The following is a 22791-nucleotide window of genomic DNA, read 5'->3' as shown; positions in this document are numbered from 1 at the left end:
TGTGGAGAGTTTGAATAAATTAATTATTCTGGAAGTCAAAACATGCAAAAACTGAAACAATAGTAAATAATTGACAATGATAGCAACACTTTACTCATAAATAAATCACAAATTTTATTCATCATCAAACGTCGATTACATTTTACAAGTTTCAGAAAAGGCTATCTAATCTGTAAAACTAATATCGTCCCTCAGCCCGATGCACCTCACATGCTGCAAATGCTTCACCCTCGTCAGTCCCTTCGTAAGGGGATCCGCAGGGTTCTCATCTGACGATACCCTCTTTGCCACGAGGAGTCCCACTTCTATCTTGTGTCTTATGAAGTGATATTTTCTGTCAATGTGTCGGGATCTGCCATGATCTCTTGGTTCCTTGGCTAAGGCAACCGCACTATTGCTGTCACAGAAAATCTCCATAGGCTCCTTAATAGCTGGTACAACTCCAAGGTCTCCGATGAAGTTCCTCAGCCATATCGCCTCCTTTTCCGCTTCACTCGCTGCTATGTACTCTGATTCACAAGTCGAATCAGCTACAGTCTCCTGTTTGGAACTCTTCCAAGTGATTTCCCCTCCATTTAAGGTAAAGACCCAGCCCGACTGAGAGCGGAAGTTATCCCTATCAGTCTGAAAGCTAGCATCACTATACCCTACTACTCTCAAGTCATCACTCCCACCAAGGGTAAGGATCCAATCCTTAGTCCTCCGCAGGTACTTGAGAATATTCTTTACCGCAGTCCAATGAGCTTTGCCAGGGTTCCCCTGATATCTGCTGACCATGCTCAAATCGAAGGCCACATCAGGACGGGTACAAGTCATAGCATACATGATCGAACCAACAGCGGAAGCATAAGGTAATCGACTCATCTCAGCTATCTCATCTTCTGTACTCGGGCTCTGAGCCTTGCTCAGTTTGGCATTGCTTTGGATCGGTAATTCTCCTTTCTTGGAATTCTGCATGTTGAATCTTTTCAACACCTTATCCAAGTAGATACTCTGACTAAGTCCAATTAGTCTTTTACTCCTTTCTCTTAATATCCTTTTCCCTAGGATATAGGTAGCTTCTCCAAGGTCCTTCATAGCAAAGCACATCCCAAGCCAGGACTTAACCTCCTGCTAGGTTGGGATGTCATTTCCTATGAGTAGTATGTCATCCACATACAGTACCAAAAACCTAACTATACTCCCACTAGCTCTGACATACACGCAGGACTCATCTTCACTTCTTGAGAAACCAAACTCTTTGACCTTCTCATCGAAACAAAGATTCCAACTTCGAGATGCTTGTTTCAATCCATAAATGGATTTCTCAAGCTTGCACACTCTATTGGGGTACTCTGCACTGACAAAATCTTCTGGATGATTCATGTAAACATCCTCAGCCAACTTTCCGTTAAGGAAAGCGGTTTTGACATCCATTTGCCATATTTCATAATCATGAAATGCAGCAATGGCTAGCATAACCCTAATAGACTTAATCTTTGCTACTGGTGAAAAGGTTTCATCATAATCAATACCCTGAGTCTGAGTAAACCCCTTCGCAACCAGTCGAGCCTTATAAGTGTGCACCTTCCCATCCATGTCGGTCTTCTTCTTGAAGATCCATTTGCACCCGACTGTCTTACGGCCTGGTACATTGTCAACCAAGTTCCAAACTTGATTGTCATACATGGACTGTATCTCGCTGTCCATAGCCTCCTTCCATTTAGCAGACTCTGGGCCTGCCATGGCTTCCTTAACACTGTTAGGTTCATCCAGATTTACCAGTGTACTGTCACTGATAAATGTATCACCTTCCGTAGTAATATGAAATCCATAATAAAACTCAGGTGTGTTCCTAACCCTTGTGGAACGCCTCGGAAGTATAGACTCGTCAGCTGGATCAACAGGAATTTCCTCCTAGAGTTGATTGCTAGTGTCTGAGGTTCCTTCACCAATTGAGTCTTGAATTTCTTCAAGGTCAATTTGCCTCCCACTGTCTCCTTGGTTTATAAATTCTCTCTCTCGAAAGACCCCTCTCCTAGCCACAAAGACCACATTCTCACTGGGTCTGTAGAAGAGGTAACCAAAGGATTTTTGTGGGTAGGCGATGAAAATACACCTTTCACTTCGAGGTTCGAGCTTGTCATGAGTTTCACGCCTCACGAAAGCCTCGCAACCCCAAATCTTGATATGCTCTAGATTGGGAACTTTCCCAGTCCACATTTCATGAGGTGTTTTGGCAACCTTCTTTGTAGGGACTAGATTAAGGATGTGGGCGGCAGTCTCTAAGGCATACCCCCAAAAAGAGATTGGTAGCGAAGCTCGACTCATCATAGAGCGAACCATGTCCAACAAAGTTCGATTGCGCCTCTCAGCTACACCATTCAGCTGTGGTGTCCTGGGAGGTGTCAATTGTGAGACAATCCCACACTCCTTAAGATAGTCGAGGAACTCAGTACTAAGATACTCACCACCTCGATCGGATCGAAGCATCTTAATGTTCCTGCCCAATTGATTTTCTACTTCCTGTTTAAACTCTTTAAACCTTTCAAAAGTTTCTGACTTATGTTTGATTAAGTAGACATAACCGTATCTACTAAAATCATCAATAAAAGTCACATAATAGCGATTAGCATCCCTTGTGGCAGTTTTGAATGGTCCACATACATCAGTATGTATAAGGTCCAACAAACCCTCACCCCTTGCACAAGTACCAGTGAAGGGTGATTTTGTCATTTTTCCAAGTAGACAAGACTCACAACTATCATTCGACTTGAGGTCGAACGACTCCAAGACTCCATCCTTTTGGAGCTGGCCTATGCGTTTCTTGCTTACATGTCCAAGACGACAATGCCACAAAGATGCTTTATCCAAGCTAGTAGAAGAATCAATATATAATACATTATTTCCTAAATTATCTACAACCGATACAGCTTCATACACACCATCACAAGGTAATGCTTTAAAATAAAGAACATTATTAAAGAAAGCATTAATACTACCAACTTCATTATCAAAAGAAAAGGTAAAACCTTGTTTGTACAAAGCATGAAAGGAAATAATATTCCTCACCATTTCAGACGAGTACACACATTTATTCAAATCTAACTTTAACCCACTATCTAGCAACAAAGTATAAACTCCAATCTTGGTAACAGGTGCAACCTTCTTGTTCCCCATGATTAAGTTTATCTTTCCGTGCTCCACATCCTCACTTCTTCTTAGGTCCTGCAAGTCACAACAGATGTGAATACCACAACCTGTATCAAGAACCCAAGAATTAGAATATGGTGAGTTATTAGACAATATAGTGTAAATACCTGCATGGGATGGTTTCACTTTCCCATCCTTGACATCCTGCAAGTACTTTGGGCAGTTTCGCTTCCAGTGCCCCTTATTTTGACAGTAGAAGCATTCAACATCCTTAGGGATGGCAGAAGGAGTGATAGAACCACCTTTGGTTCCAGATGAGGAGCCTTCAAGGGACTTTCCCTTGGTACCCTTCGAAGGGTGCTTCCTCTTCTTCCCTTTGCCTTGCCCGATAGCCAAAACAGGGGTAGTAGTAGGAGTAGGAGTAGCAACCGACTTACTCTTAAGACCACTTTCGGCAGTCTTCAGAAGTCCTTGAAGCTTACTGAGTGTGACTTCCTCCTTGTTCATGTGGTATGTCATACGAAATTGATCATAACACGATGGCAAGGAGTGCAAAATGATATCAATTGCCAACTCCTCAGGGAAGTTCACATTCAATTTCATTAGACGATCCACATACCTTTGCATTTTCTGCATGTGGCTCGTGATTGGTTCGCTATCCTTCATACGGGTAGTGATCATGGAGGAGATTATTTCATACCGCTCTTGACGAGCACTCTGATGGTACCTTTCCATCAGATCCTGATGCATCTCAAAAGGGTAATAGTCCTCATAGGACTTTTGGAGTTCAGCTGTCATGGTGGTCATCATGATGCATGCCACCTTGGTGGCATCTCTTTCATGTGCCTGATACTCAGCGACCTCCTCAGGAGTAGCAGTGGACTCATCAAGCTCCTTTAGCTCCTTATCGAGGACATATTCCTTGTCCTCGAAACGAGTAACCATCCTGATGTTCCGGATCCAATCCATGAAGTTGGAACCATCAAAGATGACCCTCCCATAAAGGTTCATGAGGGAAAAGGAGCCAGTAGGGTTAGAGCCCGAAGCTTTGTTGTTGGAAGACATCTGAAAAGAAGAAAACAAGTTTAGATTAGATATATCGAATCCTTAATAATACACCCAAATGTAATATTAAGGCTAGGATCCAACACAATATATTATAACTTAGAAGAGGGATGCCGTAATCTAAGCTATAATATATTTGAAGGTAGGTGAATGACGATTCACCAATTTCCACCATGAAAACGAAATGAATAATTAGGTTTAATTGGTTTTTGAAATTCCTAGATTCCTTTGAGATTCATTGAACTTTTCAATGGCATGTTTCAATCTCGATTGTGCCCTTCAAGTTTTGTGACTGGGATGCCGAGGATCACAAAACAAGGTGTGAATAACCATGCAAATTCACTTGGTACCCTTAATATTATCACCTAATCAATGTGCCGGTTAACCACACACGCTCCACCGATCTATGATAAACATTAAGTCACCCTTCGTGATCCTTACTAGTCCAAGTTAGTGTGTCGGTTAACCACACACGCTCCACCAACGACTTGGTAAGGTACAAAGTGTGAATTTCATGGGTTAGCACCATATTCACATTTTCCTAAAGTAACTAAGATTGGGAATTTATAAAAGATTTAGTTACTTTATAATATTCATCATACTTTTAATGAGAATTTATAAGTCCTTGTCCTACCCGTTCGGCTAACGACCCTCCACCAGCCAAGCAAGCGGTGGGTGAGAGTGGACACCCATTAAGTTGCCATTTTATAGGCAACAACCTTATACCCACCTTATAGACTGGCTTCGTGAATGAGGCGTACTAGCGGTAAGACGACTTTGATCTTATACATATATATAATAATTAACCATTAATGTTATAAATAGTATAAGTGTTGAATTTTAACTTTTAAAACTCTAAGGGTTTGGAATTAAAGTATATTAAAGTGTGTGTAACTTTACAAATTCCAAAACTTGAGGACAAGTTTTGAAACTATTCAAAACTTTTCATTTCATAACTTATGAATTAAAGGTTCATAAAAATGAAGACTCTTCATTTCCATGTAACTTATGTGTTTTAAGTGTGTGTTTAAAAGAAGTGACCTTTGGATATCCATAACTTGAGGACAAATTATGGACTCCATTAAAACACATAAATGATCAAGAATTAATCCTAAACAATTCAGCAAATAATTCCTATCATCTTCTAAATTCATAAGAACATGAACATGATCATCAAAGTTTCAAGAATTATATGAACACATACAAAGCATGAAATTTTGATATAAGCTATTGTAAATGGATTAGAACAACCATTACACCAACTAAAACAAGTTTTAAAACACCAAAACAGTTTAGGGTAATGTTTCTAGTCCATTTCCAGCAGCAAAAGTCGAAAATCTGCATTCTGAGGCTCCTACTCGCGGAGTGCACGAACCTACTCGGCGAGTAGGATGAGTTTACACATGAACTCGGCGAGTCCCTCAGTCAGACAGCAAAAAATCGACCTTTTATCACTATTTTGCATCAAGTATCAAACAAACAAGCCTAGGCTCTGATACCACTGTTGGGTTTTCAGCATTCTAACACTTCCTAAGTGTACATGCAACCCTATTAAACCTTGGATCTATGTTTGTCTAAGATACATGCAAAGTATTATTTTCCAAGGTTTATAACCTATCTAGCATGGCATGGGGTACTTTTAACCATAAAAGAACTAGATGAATTACATACCTTTTGTTGATTGTTGATTCCTTGGAGTTTGAGAGCCAAGCACCAATAATGTGAATGCCTCAAATGGAAATCACAAATCACCACAAACTTGGAAAATGTATGAGAGAGTATACTAACTCTTGATTTTGGCCACCACACTTACACACACATTAGTGTTTTTTCATGCAACATAAGCTTGTTTATATAGTGTACATGGTTAGGGTGAAACCCTAATAACCCATGTCTTTTCCTCTTCCAAGGATCCATGGGTAAAAGCTCCATGGATCATCCATGGACTTCCATATAAGCTTAGCCCATTCCCAAATGAGTGTTAGCCCACACTATATAAATATAATAGCCCATGATTTAATTAGTCTTCCTTTTAATCACTAAATTAATTCATAATTAATTCAAGATTAAAACTAATTAAGTAACATGACTCTATATTAATATATTATAACTTATAATATATTAATAAATCGTAAGTATACAACTCTCATAAAATTATCCATAACTAGTTTGGGTGAAGTGCAACCCAAATGGACCATGCCGGGTCGGGTCAAGTATATATACCAAATAAGTTATGGACTTAGACATCTTATCCAACACTTCCATGGACACCTAAATCCACATAGAAATACCCAAGTCCAGAAGCAAACCAACCCTTCTGCCGCTAAGTTACCCCTTTCTGACATTCCCAAACTCTGGAAACTCTAGTGGCCTGGCCCGCCGCTAGACCGCCCATTCAAGCTATCACCATGATATATGCTCCTCGAACACCAACCCTGATAACTCACTGCTCCACTGATTCACACAAAACAAAGTCCAAAAATCGGCGACCGATCACTCATACCAAACGATCCGAATCACGCCCCAAGGAACGAAAAGGGCTCACATCCCACCAGGGGCTCATCCAGTGAACTATAATCAGAACCCATCCGAACCATAAACTCTCATCACCCTGATCTCAGACATAAGAGAAATAATCATGCTCGCTTGGAAGTCCTCAACCTCTAAAATCGTAATCCTTCACTTTCTCACAGATATCTCTTTTATCATTTAGCACCTGGTCTACTCTCGACCCTACAGTCGGACCTCCAAAGGTTAACCACTACATGTCTCAAAATGTCTCGCCGCCTTCCCCCTCTCAACAACTATCTCGGTCCATTGTGACACACCAGTCACGAAATTCTCGCTATCCCAAGCGAATACTAAAATCCCCACTGAAGATCGGCTCACCCGTGACCTTTGTCGTCTACGGCTCATTAGTTCCATGCATCTCGCGATACCTCCCGAATCAAGCACTGACCTACACTGGTCTAAGACACCAGATGACAACCAATATCCTTCAACATGGAACTCATCTCTGAATCTGGAATCTCATCTCGCCTACCCGACGCACTACCAGAGCCAAACTCAAACTCGAGAGTTTGGTCTGACCCAGAGTTGGAACCAATCGTCCCAACGAACCACTCAACTCATGTCTCATGACCCGCAACCCATGTATACCCCACTTATCCACTTCCCTTTGGTTGCGACAACCACTACTCAATTCAGAATATAATGACTCCCGACAAATATGGAGACCCCAGTCTCGCCCCTAGTTCGACCACCAGGCTCCCACAAACTCAAATATTAGGGCTACCCAAGCCTAAAACTCTTCTGCATCATGCTCTGATCAGAGAGTACTTCATCACAACATTCTCTTGCTGACTAGTGGATATTATGGCTCCCTGCAGTATCACAACGACCTCTCACCGAATAGTGAGTACTACGGCTCCCCGTAGCATCACCACAACCTCTTACTGAATAGTGAGTACTACGGCTCCCCGTAGCATCACCACAAACTTTCAATGAATAGTGAGTACTACGGCTCCCCGTAGCATCACCACAAGCTCTCACTGAATAGTGAGTACTACGGCTACTCGTAGCATCACCATAACCTCTTATTGAATAGTGAGTACTACGGCTCCCCGTAGCATCACCACAACCTCTTTGCACCAACTCATTGAAACTGCAGCTCCCCGTAGTCTTACCGCACTTGCTCTTACCACTTCACAATCTCATCCTCAGGTCGACACCACACTGCGATCATTAACTCATGCCCTGCGGGCCAACCATAGATAGGTGTACACACTTACCCAAATTATGCATTGCTATTTCTGACGTCATCCGCCGTAACAAAACACCTTTCCCTGCTGCAATACACATTCTCGAATAATCTCACTTGATGTCAATTGGCTGAAAGGGCTCCCACTGGAACCGAAGACACCTGATACACCACTCGCCCTCTCATAACTCAAGACTCAAAATAACTTGAAATTCAGGGCATTATACTCGGATACCTCGGTACACCATCACAGGACCTCACGATGACTTGCCTCAGCCATTGATCTCTTACTTACAACGTCATACCCAGATATAGACACGCATCCCTTCAGAATCTTACAACTGATTCTCCTCTCACACAACTCGCAGCTTCGGAGTACCCCGGCTCCTGATTGGGACACAGAGGAATCGTCAATGACTCAGAACACATTGGCGACCATCCGAAACTCTTTCCTCTATCGCTCAAAACCCATGCAAGAATACACATACCGACCCTGAAATTGGATGCCCGATCATCTCTTACCTTTTCCAAAGAGCATAGAATAATCCATTCATCGAACCAAAATTTCCCAACTGCCGAAGTATCCCTACGAACCAACCACCTCGAAATATTCTTATCTACCTCAAGCCCTCTGACCAACGGCCACCTGCCGTGCAGACACTCATCCTTTCTTGAATGCGTACAACATGCATTAACTCCCTCTGCAACTCACCTCAACCACCAATAACCCTGGTCTCATGAATCCATAGTGCATGTCTCTATCCAGTTCCTTAACCGCTCTTGAAAAAATCTCTGATCCTCTCGATAGAATACCCGGTTCTCCCCCACTCAGGGTTCGAACCATCACCATTTGGCGCACCAATAATCTATTCCACAGACTGTTTCCACCAGGAACATCACACTTACTCTTGGAAGGTACTATGCAATGCTCGGTGGTCTCCCCAATAGAGACCCCGCAACTCCAACTACCCCTAATCTCAGTTGAAATCCTCAGAAACTTCTCGTCATGATTGCCTCTAATCATACATAATCTCATACCATCCCATTACCGGACATCTCAACTATCCAGTAGTAACTCTGACTCTTAATTTGAAAATAATGAACTATCATACTCCTCATCCTCGACCCCTCAACGAACGTTCCATCACGTGGGTTGTAATAAGAGCGGAGACCTCATTACCACACTCGGTACTCATTATAGACAATAAGAGCCACCGCCCCCATATCCTCTTCTTGATAGTCCGCCGCTGCAGCTAATACATGCCCTACTATGCTCAAACAGGTTGTATCCTTGTCCTTAACCATCTCAGTCCCCACTGACAACCTGCTCATGCTCTATCATTACCTTTCGGCAGACATACTGCCCAAATACGCTGATGGAAGGTCGCCATCAATGCTAACCCGCAGGGTTTTACCCCCAAGTTCAGGAACCGAAGTCTCAAAACCTCTTATGTTTCCCACGGGAAACAAAAATAATACCACCCAGGTCACAAAAGGTGACATCCCCACCATCGGATGATTGCTCGACTCATGCCACAATCCTCCATAAACGCCATCTCTACTCATCCTTGAGCCTTGCAACTTCATCTGACATCTCACCAAAAATACCTTGGAACCATCTCTACTTCCCTCACAAGGGATGCTTCGCTGGAACTTGTTCCGCATGACCCTCTGACCTCATACTTTATCGCATCCGATCTCGGTCTAACCAATCACAACGGAATAACTGGTAGAACCAGTAACACTAACCGCCACGGTTCATGGTATTCGAACCATGTGGCCACCTCTCGATCTGCTATAAACCATGGTACTCGATCCATGTTATCTCCTCTTAATCCGCTACAGATCATGGTACTCGAATCATGTTCTCTCTTCTCAGTCCACTACAAGCATGGTACTCGAACCACGACATCACCAACCAATCTGTCACTTAGCATGGTACTCGAACCATGACATCACCAATCAATCTGTCACTTAGCATGGTACTCGAACCATGACATAACCTCTCAATCTGCTACTTAGAATCTCCAGAATACTTCCTGCATCAAGTATGGGTCCTCTGACTTCAGTAGTACGGGCCCATACTACCTGCCACATCTACCCATACTTTCCACACGGACCATCCCAGATTTCCTAAGTAGCTGCGCAACCTTCTTTTTCGTCCATCCCGTTACATGTGTTCGCTCCCCAGCGAAATGCTCTGCTCTGACCGCGCACTCATCTGACCACGGTCACCCCCTAGGCTCTTCCTAGGTGCTCACACCTTTCTGCCATCATCCGCTGAAGAACTCCTAATGATGCCAACCATCTACCTCCTGAATATCGTCATATTCACTTAGTAGCTGACTCCCATCATCGACAGTTCCACAAAGCACGAAGCAAGCAGCATTCGGGCATCGAATAATCTCCACCAATACGTAAACCACTCTAGGTTACAACTCCACTTGCTCTATTCACACACAACAGGTGTCACCGAACTCAAGCACTCTACCCCACACGGGCATATAACTACTCTCTCAGTAGGCATCCTTCGATGGTTATCTAGGTATCTCTCCTAGACTACTCCTCTACTTGAAGCTCTATCTTTGAAATATTCTTGCTGGATACTCTTACTCAGCACATACTCGAAAGCACATGACAGATAACAACAACTCCTAGGCTAAGGCATCACAAATCAGGCCACTCTAGTCCTGAAATATGGAATACCTAGCCTATTTCTAGCATGCATGATATCTCATAAAATATCTCATAAACATCTCATAACATAAAAGAAATGGTATTTTGGGAAATCACCGTTCGGGCTCTGGCTGATTGTACACACTGCTCCTTCTCGTTTTCTCTTAGAAACTCTTGTTCGCTTTAGAAAAAGCATTTCTTTGAAATTTTTTCTCAAATCCTCAGTTTGACTCCAGATTTACCCGAAGGCGCATCCGAATCCCTCAAACCAAGGCTCTGATACCAACTTGTAACACCATAAATTTTCAAACAAAATTTTCATTTTAAATCGCATACTTTTCATAGCATATTGTATAAAAATCTCATTTATTCAAATTACAAAGCACAACTCCATTAATAATCCAGGATCCTCAAAACATAACTCATTCTCTGGTGTGTACAATCAAGCCGATGCCGTCCCGCGATCCTGAGAAACCTGAAACACATAACACATAACACGGTAAGCACAAAGCTTAGTGAGTTCCCCAAAATACCACATACAACAAATTCTCCACTCGAGGCTATACTCTGTAGGACCCTCCGGTCCATGTGTCTCAGCGGAACCCTCGAGTCCCATAGCTCATTGGACCCTTAGGTCCGGTCTAGCTCGCTGGACCCTCTGGTCCGGTCTAGTTGAGCCTTCCAGCCTCATAAATCGTTGGACCTTCCGGTCCGGTCTAAATAAATCATAGCATAATATCACATAGACAAGATGCACAACCCAAGCAAGCACATAAGACCTTCCGGTCACTCATAAATACCACTCTAGGTAACGTATAGTGAGAAGACTCACCTCGACTAGCAGGTAACCGACAAGCACTCGGAAATCTTGGACTAGCCTCTGCCTAACACATAAGACAAGCATTTCAATCATTATCCGCTTTATTACTCATTTACTCCTTAAGTCCTCTTTTCCCCTTTCTTACCCTCGGGATGGGTAAAAGTCTATTTTACCCCTCCTTGGTCATCCCTGCCTCTTATTGACCCACCCAGGAAGTCAACAGAAAACCAGACTGAGTCAACAGTCAAGGTTGACCTGACTCGCCGAGTGCACACATGTAACTCGCCGAGTCCGCTCGTATTCTCCACGTTCATCCTAGGGTTCACTCAGCTCACTGAGTTGACTCCCAACTCGCTGAGTTAACACTGGGTCCAGGCTACTAGGTCACACCCGCTATGACTCGTCGAGTCATCCAATCGACTCGACGAGTTGGCTCCATCGGATTTCTCATTCAACCACCTGAGGTCAGATCTGTAACTCTAACTCATAGATCTGACCTCCTAATACCCAAAAGTCACATAAAGGTCCGATCTTGATATCCATGCATAGCATATTTTTCTCTACATGCCATTTAGACTCCATTAAAGCTTCCTAACTTCAAAACCTCATGTTTGCACAACAATGGCTTCCTACTTTTTGACTCTCTGGATCATACAAGATCCAGATCTATGGCATACTCAGAAGAGGGGGGGTTTGATGCACCCAAAACCCCACCAAAAGTGATTTGAGCCCTAATTTCTCATACTCAAAGGATCTTGTCAATAAGACAGGAAAGGTAAGGGCTTCATACCTTGATCTGAAGCTGAAGATGGGGATGAAATAGATCCATAAGCTCTCTTCTTGATCCTTGCAACACCCTTGATCTTCTCCCCAAGGAATGACCTCCAATGAGTCCCTTTCCCTCTCTTGCTCACCAATGACTCTAGGGTTTCTCTCAAGTGACGAATCACATTGATGGGGGTGTCAAGGAGGCTATAAGTGCCTTTAAATAGGCCCAGGCCCGAGAGAATTAGGGTTTCTGCCAACAACGCTGACTCGGCGAGCCATCTCTCCAACTCGTCGAGTCCATTCATTAACCACGTCACCAAGTCGCGACCCTACTCGACGAGTTGAGGCACCAACTCGTCGAGTCCCTCCAAAATCCTTGAATTAAATACTCAAAACAATATACCTGGTAAACCGGATGTTACATGTTATGATATGGTTATGAGAACTGCATGCTAGATTAGGACTAAGGATCTAGGAATGATGCCTTATGTTCCAATTATATGTGTATCAGCTTCATGAGAATTGCATGATAGTTTAGGACTAAGGATCTAGGAAGGATGCCTTATGTGCCTTTTATATGTATCTCAGCTTTATGAACCGCATGCTGATGTGTGTAAAACTAACTAGTTTTATTCCTACTTTTTTTTTAATGTAAATTAGACATACAAAAGGCAGCGTACCTGTCTATTGGTGGTAAAGTTAAGCAAGCAGGGTATCGATCTCAGGGAACGGTAATTAATCTAACTACTAGAATTATCTAAGGAAAACAATAATAAAATAGAAGGATTTTCTCTAGTTTTACAAGACTAGAAACTTAACTAACACTTAAACTAAGCAACTAACAGCTAAGTAAGCAAAAATTAACCAAATTCAATAGTAAGAGAGATTTTTTTTAGGTTCAAATCATTTGATCCTATGGTTGATTTTATAGTAAATGCAATGGATTAATTTTTCTTTGGCTACTGATTAAGGTGATTAGGTTCACGTTCGCTATTACTAGTTCTTAGCAACAGATTAATTCAAGCAGTGGCCAACTGTCTAAATTAATGAATTTCCTAGTTTATTGATTCAGGTTAAGTAAGACTTGTAATGGTTAGTTAAATTGGTCGTTCAATTAACCTCTTGTTGATGGCTCGTCACACGAGCTCACACATTAATTTATCTATTTTCTAGTTAACCCTAGTTTCACATTCACTATTCTTAGGCATATAACAATGTTCTCACATAAATCATACGAAATTAGCAATTAAGAGATGTTCATGCAACTTAATATGCTGGTTAATTAAATGAAAATAGTTGTTGTTAACATATAAGGTTCTTTAACAAGCTTAACAAAACAATATCACCAAATTAAATTAATCCTAACCATAAAATCAATCCATATTCACAAAATCATCTACCCTAAACAGAAGACAAGGATTTTAGTTCATAATTACAGCAAAAACAAACTCAAGAACGAAATCCATTGGTTTAAACTTGATTCAATCAAAAGTTTAAATAAAACTAACTAGAATTTGCCTTAATCCTCCTCAAAATCGAATGTAGGGTCGATTCTTCACTTTCCAGAGCTTCCACCATGTTCTTAATCGCAGCTCGGCCTCCAAGGGTTCCAGAGAAGTCCTTTGTTTCGGGCAGGAATGCCATATTTATAGACTTCTGGAAACAGGGTTGACTCGCCGAGTCCATGGGTCGACTCGCCGAGTCCTTCATTAAAACTCTGTGTACGGCAAGGACTTCTATTACTTCGCGAATGTTCGATCCGACTCGTCGAGTCGGGGTATTGACTCGCCGAGTGCTTCAAGATTTTTGACTTTTTCCTATTTATTTACTTCCCGAGCTCCCGATTGTTATTTCCGCTTCCTTTTGCTTCCGAGCACTTCTTCTAAGCTGAAAATACAACTTAAACATAATTAAGTACCTTTTGTTCCATATTTGCAATAAAATAGTCAAAAAGTATTAATATTCTATACAAAATATATGACTAAATATGCATATATCAAAATACCCCACACTTGACTTTTGCTTGCCCCCAAGCAAAACTGAATTTTAACATATTAGCATCACATAAGATAATCCCAATCAAACCCAACCATTATGCCAAGACCGCAACGCATGCATTTGTGTCTAAAATTTTCCTAAGGACCCCCCTCAATTCTAAATAGTCACAATCCTCATAAACACTCGCCCACTTCTTTTGAACAATGCTCATTTTATGCATCCCTCCGAATCCATCCACAGAAAACTTCCTAACCTCAAGGTATTTTTGGTCAAGCAACCCAAGCATACATAATCTAGAAAATTACAACTTTTTGATACCACTATAGAGCTTATTTGGAATTCTTCACTTCTTTGATAATTTATCTTGATTTCTTTGAATTCACCACCTTTATGATTCTTGGTATCTTCAAAATTTTTGATTTTTCGGAATTTTGATCTTTTGATCTTCACTTTGAAAGCTCCAAAATTCTTACAACTTTTCTTGTAATTCTCTCTCTTTCTCTTTTTTTTCACATGTAACTCACTTTTTTTCACTCAAATCCTACATGCTTAAGCAGGGGCGCTCAACTTCAGCCTTTATTGATTAAAGATAAAATTTTTCTGGATACATTTCTGGTACACGATGCTAAACATATTGCATCCCTCAAACTAAGCGAGGTTGTGTTTTTGTCCAATGATTTCACTAGAATAAAGGGGGCCACAAATGCACTAGAACGTATATAGGCTCAACGAAACATTTGGGTCCTCATAAAATCATCAAACACAATACTAGCAAGGAATCCTAATTGCTTTTACCATGATTTTCTAAATTAACCCTAGCAATTTTAATGCAAAATTTTCAAAAATAACTAAAATATTCAACTAATGTAACCAACCCCTACCCACACTTAATTTATGCAATGTCCCCATTGCATACTTGCATGATAAAGAAAAAATAAAGTAAAGAGGGAATTGGAACAAACTCCCATGGGAGAGCAGTGGCGAGGTTGATCGTCTTCATTCAAAGCTCCATCTTCAATTGACTTTTGACATGGGAACAGCTCGTCCATGTCTTGGGTGTCATTCGTCTCGTGTGTTTGACAACTCTAAAAATGCAGGAAAAACTCTCATAAAACTTCAGAAATTAATCTTCAAAAAATGCAGTCAGTTGCCGTGTGAAATATCATCAAATCACGAGCTTGAGAGGTGAAATAAGGAGCAACTCGTCGAGTTATTATGGTGACTCGCCGAGTTGTAGTGCGAAAATGGCAGAAATCATGAAATTACACGGCGACTCGTCGAGTTAGTACGTGCACTTGACGAGTCCGTCGCTGTGTGGAAAAAATGTGTTTTGCTTCAAATCCGTTTTTTTTCGTGTGCTGAAGTAGTATTAAAATGGCACTCATGCTCTTTTTTTATTCAATATTTACGCACTCTTTAACCCTCTTTATAATCAGATTCGATACTCGGACTCAAAACTTCCTTCTCTCTCGCCTAGAGTCGATTCTTCCCACCATTCGATAATCCTCTAGACCTTTTTCATGCAAACCCTCATTCAAATTCTGAAAAAAAACAACACACAAGTAATAAAAAGGAAAACATCCTAATGATAATCCTAAAAACTAGTTGTCCAAAATTAACCAAACAAAAACACCAAACAAAAGACAAAATAGTTCCAACACAACCAAAACAAAAATAAAAAGGATAAACTAGTCTTCATCTTCCTCATGATCAACATATCCACTTCCACTTCCTCCCGCTCCACTACTACGAGCATTGAGTATCTCCTCCCACGTGCGCACATGCGGATAATTTCCCCCATCTATGTGTTGAATGTGAAAGTGTTCAAACAATTGGACATATGACTGGTTTCCAAAATTTACCCCCTTGCCAAATCATCTTGGAATTTTCGCATCTCCACATTGTACCAATCCATTGGTACTTCATCATCAACCGGAATTACCAGTGGGTCATCATGGGCTTGTTCTTGTCTTTGCCTAACTCTCCTTCCTGGCTCCTCGGGTCCTATAACTGCATCATCATGAGGAATAGCAAAGGTCCCCCACCAAAATCTTCAATTATTCTTGCCCTCCTAAAAAGCATAATGCTAAAAGGAGGAGTCGGGACCATTGTCAACATATTCCTTGTTCCTCTTTCCATCAACCCATATGATTTTGCCAAGCGGGTCACAGACATTTCGCCATTGATTTTTGAAGTTTTTCTCTCCTTGAACGCTCCTACGGCTAAATAAGATGCTAAACAGTACGAGAGGTTGCAAAAAGTGTTTGGAGTAATAATACTCCACAAATAAAAGACATCAAGATTAGGAACCTTGTCGTCATCCTTCCGCATATTGATCGTACTAGCAATGAGGCGATGAATTAATCGATGGGTAGGCAATCTAATGCTCCCTTCTTGAGCGGACTTGGGGATATAGACTTTGTTTGCAATAATATTCCGCCATGTGGAACCCACAACACCCTCTGGAAATGTTTTGTGAGCATGTTCCAAGAAAGTACCAAAACCTCCAGTGTTGACCAATTGTTGATCATATATACCCAATCTCCAAGCAAGCTCCACCATGCTACATTGGCGGAACTTGCCACCAAGGCAAAAGGCAATGGCTCCCAGATTATAGTAATCATTTCCTCCACAAAAATTGATGGTTGAGAAGAACTCCCAACACAACTCCTGAAATACCGGTTCTTGGATACGGAATAACCGGTTCCATCCATTACAAGTGATGGATACACCGTTATGCATAAATGTTTTGACCAAAAACGGGGCCAATTCTTCCTCATACTGAACTTGTCCCAGCCACTCCCAATTGATTGCGTTAGGTACATAGATTTCTTTATTTCTAATCTCCACCAATTTCTTTTTCCATCGGGACATTGTTGAGTTAGATTGAATTCTTGGGAAGTTTAACCAAGGGAAATCCCCTTGGCTACCTCGAGAACTTTGCCCCCGCCCGGAAAACATATTCTGCAACACATGAAAACAAACAAAAACTAGAAAGAACAGAAACGTTAAAAAAAATCCGGACTGTATTGAGGGACTGACTCATCGAGTCCATGAACAGACTCGACGATTCATATGAATCCTTCGAGTCGCGTGACTAATTTCGACCAAATCATCCAACAAAACTCAAAAAAAATTTCCAGGGGTTTGTCTAGGGATGCATATCAAGTATTATTTCACAATAAATTTCATCTAGAACACTCTACTTAAACAAAAATTCGAAACCCTAGAATCTTAATCAAGTAAAAATCGGGTTTTCAACATACTTAGGCCATTATTCTACCAAAAATTAGAGCTTTAATAAGATCGAAAGTAAAAGATGTTACCTTTTTGGAAGAAAGTAGAAGGAATCAAGAGAATCAAGATGGTTGCTTGGAGAGAATTTGGCACGTCGAGTGGGTGCGTGCCGGCTGTGTAAAATGAAAGTGTTTCCCAATTAGGGTAAAAACCCTAATTTTACAGAATTGTAAAATTATATTTTTTTTTTCAGTAAATAAAATCGACCCGTCGAGTCAGTAAACGGACTCGCCGAGTCAGGTCGCGATTACAACTTTCTGGTTCGAAAGGACTCGCCGAGTCATTTTTTTTTAAAAAAATCATCATTTTACATGTTATTCACCACACCCCACACTCAGACCTTGCTTGTCCTCAAGCAATCATTTTAGACAATTAAGAAGATTTAGATAGACAAATCCTAAGAAACGAAGAAAAAACGCAAAATAAAACTAAAAATAAAGGTAAAAGAAAGCAAACTCTATTGACGGGTTGCCTCCCGTTAAGCGCTTCTTTTTTTAGGAGTCTTTAGCTGGACTCCTTCCCGCTCTACGTGTCAGCGGTTGCCTCCAAGTTCAGCCCTTCTTCAAGTCTTTCATCTTGTGGCATTCCTTCTTCGTATTTCTTAACCCGATGCCCATTGACTTTAAAGCTTGACCCATCTTTACTCCATAACTCAACCACTCCATAAGGATAGACATGCTTTATTGAAAACGGCCCGGTCCAACGAGTGCGTAATTTTCCCCGAAAGAGCTTAAGCCTTGAATTGTATAATAGCACTTTTTGTCCTTCCTCAAACTCTTTATTACCCTTTAACCTTGCATCATGCCATCTTTTGGTCTTATCCTTATAAATTAATGAGTTAGTATAAGACTCATTCCTCAATTCTTCCAAGGCATTCATTTGCAAAAGTCGATTTGCAGGCAACTCATGTGGCTCAAAATTGCATGTTTTCAAGGCCCAATAGGCTTTGTGTTCAAGCTCCATGGGTAAATGACAATTTTTACCATACACTAGTCTATAAGGTGTGGTTCCAATGGGTGTTTTAAATGCGGTTCTAAATGCCCAAAGTGCATCATCCAATTTGTCCGCCCAATCTTTTCTATTGTGCCCCACCGATTTCTCCAATATTCTTTTTAGTGCCTTATTTGTAATTTCTGTCTGCCCATTTGATTGTGGATGGTAAGGTGTTGAAAATCTATGGCGTACCCCGTATTTTTGCAACACTTTTGCTAGTTGATCATTAGCAAAGTGGGTTCCCCTATCACTAATTAATGCTTTACGCACTCCAAATCTTGAGAATAATTTTCTTAAAAATTTAACCACAACTCTTGCATCATTAGTTTGTAGTGCTTGCGCTTCCGCCCACTTTGACACATAATCCACCGTCACAAGTATGTATTTGTTGCCTTTGGATGAAGGAAATGGTCCCATGAAATCTATACCCCACACATCAAAGATTTCACTCACTTGAATAATCATTTGGGGCATTTCATTTCTTGCCGATATATTACCCGTTCTTTGGCAAGTATCACATTCCTTCACGTATGTAGCAGCATCCTTGAAAATAGTAGGCCAATAAAAACCGGTATCAAACACTTTTTTAGCAGTGTATTGTACCCCATGATTCCTCCTGCAGGTCCATTGTGGCAATGCTCTAATATGTCCCGATTTTCCTTGCCAAAAACACATCTTCTTATGATTCCATCCACACAACTCCTAAAAAGATAAGGCTCATCCCAAAAATAATATTTTATTTCAGAAAAGAGCTTCTTCTTTTGTTGATGGGTAAGGCCTTTTGGAAGGTAATTACCAGCCAAGTAATTTGCAATGTCTGCATACCACGGTTCCTCATCCACAATCACCATCAAGTATTCTTCCGGGAAGTCATCTTCAATACTCATATTATCTATCTCGTCCCTTTCTGGATTTTCTAGCCTAGATAGATGGTCAGCAGCTACATTCTCCATCCCCTTTTTATCCTTGATCTCTATGTCAAATTATTGTAATAGTAGCACCCATCGGATTAGTCTTGGCTTTGCATCCTGCTTGGCAAACAAGTACTTAATAGCATAATGGTCAGTGAAAACAGTGATTTTAGATAAAATAAGATAAGGGCGGAGTTTGTCAAAAGCATACACCACGGCTAGTAATTCTTTTTCGGTATTGGTGTAGTTTTCTTGGGATGGATTTAAAGTCTTGCTTGCATAATAAATGCGTCGAAAGTGCTTATCAACCCTTTGGCCAAGTACAGCTCCTAATGCAAAGTCGCTTGCGTCACACATTATTTCAAAAGGCAAATTCCAATTCGGGGCAACGATGATCGGGGCATTAGTTAATTTATCTTTCAAAATTTCAAAAGCCGCTAGACACTCTTTAGAAAAATTAAAAGGTGCATCTTTTAAAAGTAATTGAGTTAGAGGTCTAGTTATTTTAGAAAAATATTTTATAAAACGGTGGTAAAAACCTGCGTGACCTAAACAACTCCTAATGCCCTTCACATTAGTTGGTGGAGGCAATTTAGCAATTGTATCAATTTTTGCCCGATCCACCTCAATCCCTGCCTTGGATATCTTGTGACCTAATACTATGCCCTCTTTTACCATAAAGTGACATTTCTCCCAATTCAGAACTAAATCGGTCTTTTCGCACCTAGCAAGCATCAAGTCAAGGTTAGCAAGACAATCATGAAAGGAAGATCCAAAAACAGAAAAGTCGTCCATAAATACTTCCATAAACTTTTCCACCATGTCGTGGAATATTGCCGTCATGCATCTTTGAAAGGTCGCGGGTGCATTGCATAACCCAAAAGGCATGCGGCGATAAGCAAAATTCCCACTCGGGCAAGTGAAAGTAGTCTTTTCTTGGTCAATTGGGTCTATGGGTATTTGGAAGTAACCCGAAAATCCGTCTAAGAAACAGTAATAACTATGGCCAGATAATCTTTCAAGCATTTGATCAATAAAAGGTAAGGGAAAATGGTCTTTACGAGTGGCATCGTTTAGCTTTCGATAATCGATGCATACTCGCTAACCGGTTACCGTTCGAGTTGGAATGAGCTCGTTTTTCTCGTTTGTCACCACCGTCATCCCTCCTTTCTTGGGAACCACTTGAACGAGACTAACCCATGGACTATCGGAAATAGAATAAATGATCCCCGTATCCAATAGTTTGACTACCTCCTTTTTGACCACTTCTTGCATGTTCGGGTTCAACCGCCTTTGATGTTGCACTACTGGCTTTGCTCCTTCTTCCAGGTTGATCTTGTGAGAGCAATAAGAAGGGATTATTCCTTTTATGTCGGTGATATTCCATGCAATGGCACACTTTCTTTTCTTTAAGACATGAACTAACTCTTCTTTTTCAGATTTGGAGAGGTCAGAAGCTATAATAACAGGTTTTTGATCACCATCCTCAAGAAATGCATACTCCAAATGATCTGGTAAAGTTTTAAAGTCTGATTTCGTATTTTGTACACTGAACACGTCGAGTCCAGGTAAGTGACTCGTCGAGTCCATGCCAAAATCCTCGTGTGACCGCGATTTCTCGATCAGACTCGTCGAGTCGGTGTATCTGACTCGGCAAGTCGAGTTTTCTGCACTTTTGAGTATTTCATTGTATTCAGCTTCTTCAAGTAGTCTCTCTATTTCCCCTATATCCCTTTCAGCATCAAAATCGTCTTTGAAGGCAGTGGAAAAATTGTTTGACTTGTCTTCCTTTCATTATTCTATTAATTCTTCCAACATATCCACCGAAAATGTCGTGTCATCACTAAACCTTGTGTGCTTCATGGCTTGAGCAACTCCAAATGTAACTGATTCGTCCCCCACCCGAAGGGTAAGTTTAGAATCTCGCATGTCTACTATAGAACTCGTGGTATTAAGGAAAGGTCTTCCAAGTATGATCGGGACTTGAGGATCTGCTTCCATGTCTAGAACTATGAAGTCCGCGGGGAACACAAATTTATCAACTTTTACCAATAGGTCTTCGCATATCCCTCTTGGAAACGTCACCGTTTTATTAGCTAAGTGAATTACCATTCGAATTGGCCTTGGCTCCGGAAGGTCTAGTTTCTTAAAAAATGAATATGGTATGAGATTTACACTTGCCCCTGAGTCAGCCAATGCATGTATAGTTGCTAAATTTCCGAACTGACAGGGCAAGGTCAAACTACCCAGGTCACCTTTCTTCTTAGGCAGTTTGTTCAGCATCGCGGCTGAGAAATTTTCATTGAGGACTACCTCCTTCACTTCTTCCATATTCTTTCTATTCGTAAGAAGCTCCTTTAAAAATTTGGCATACTTGGGCATTTGTGCAACTGCTTCGATGAAGGGCATATTAATTTGAAGGGATTTGATGTGTTCCAGGAACTTTTGATAATCTATATCATGCTTATCTTGTTTAGCTCGGCCTGGAAACGGTAACGGAGGCTGATAGAGTTTAACAGGAGACTCTTTTTTCTGTTCAAGTGGGGGACTCATCGAGTTTGTATCTTCGACTCGGCGAGTCGAGTCGGGTTTCAGCGATTTTTGCTTTTCTGCTTCCTTCTCTTGTACCAGTTTCGGATCTTCTTGCTGAATAGGGGTCAGAGGAGTAATAATCTTCCCACTCCTAGTTGTCACGATATTTGTATGTGTGCCTCTCGGATTATTTTTGGTATTACTAGGAAGTCCACCCGGTTGTCTCTCGTTTATTTGTAGTGCAAGTTGGCCTAGTTGTTTTTCAATGTTCAGAATAGATGCTTGCTGATTCCTTAGCAGGGTTTGTTGATCCATCATCATTGTGTGGTGTTCTTTAATCATGCCTTGGTGATCCTTTAACATATTTCGTTGCTCTTTTATTGCAGCGTCGGTGTCATTATGTCTCTTCTCGGATGCAACTACAAATCTTGTGAGCATGTCCTCCAAATCAGATTTCTTTTCTTGCACCAACTCCTCTTATGATAAAAACCCCTTGCTTTCTGCTTATATTTTTCCTCCTTTGCCTTTTTGTAATCATCATATGGTAGCCATTATTTCTTAGGTTTTCACCAATCATCATCATATCTATCACCGCTTGAATAACACACTTGAGCTTTCTTGTTCCCATTCTCATCAAGATCACAGTCTTTAGTAAGGTGAGGCCCTCTACAATTTTCACATCCCACTCTAATGGCATGGATGAATTGGTCAATCTTAGTCATTCTTCGGTCCATGCTCTCCAATTTTTCCATCATTACTGCCATATCATCGGTAATTGAGTTCACCACACCTTGAGTTGTGTCATTCCTTGGGTTGTGATATTCTCTAGAGTGCTTAGA

General features: G+C 41.0%; 1 protein-coding gene across 1 annotated transcript; it reads right to left on the bottom strand.

Moving 5' to 3' along the window:
• Positions 1-21214: 21214 nt before the first annotated feature.
• LOC145140369 (uncharacterized) lies at positions 21215-22390 on the bottom strand. The gene has a single exon (XM_079073883.1). The coding sequence runs from the start codon at positions 22388-22390 to the stop codon at positions 21215-21217; it is 1176 nt and encodes a 391-aa protein (XP_078930009.1).
• Between the last annotated feature and the right edge of the window lie 401 nt (positions 22391-22791).

The sequence above is a fragment of the Lactuca virosa genome, chromosome 9 (assembly GCF_052849685.1).
Source record: "Lactuca virosa cultivar CGN04683 chromosome 9, Lactuca_virosa_CGN04683_v6, whole genome shotgun sequence".
Taxonomy (NCBI): domain Eukaryota; kingdom Viridiplantae; phylum Streptophyta; class Magnoliopsida; order Asterales; family Asteraceae; genus Lactuca; species Lactuca virosa.
Note: the sequence above shows the minus strand (reverse complement) of the source record. Positions and strands in the feature narration are given on the sequence as shown.

What these genes read in the sequence shown, in the direction of transcription:
- LOC145140369 (XM_079073883.1), bottom strand. Translation starts at nt 22,390, where the DNA reads ATGCTCACAAGATTTGTAGTTGCATCCGAGAAGAGACATAATGACACC.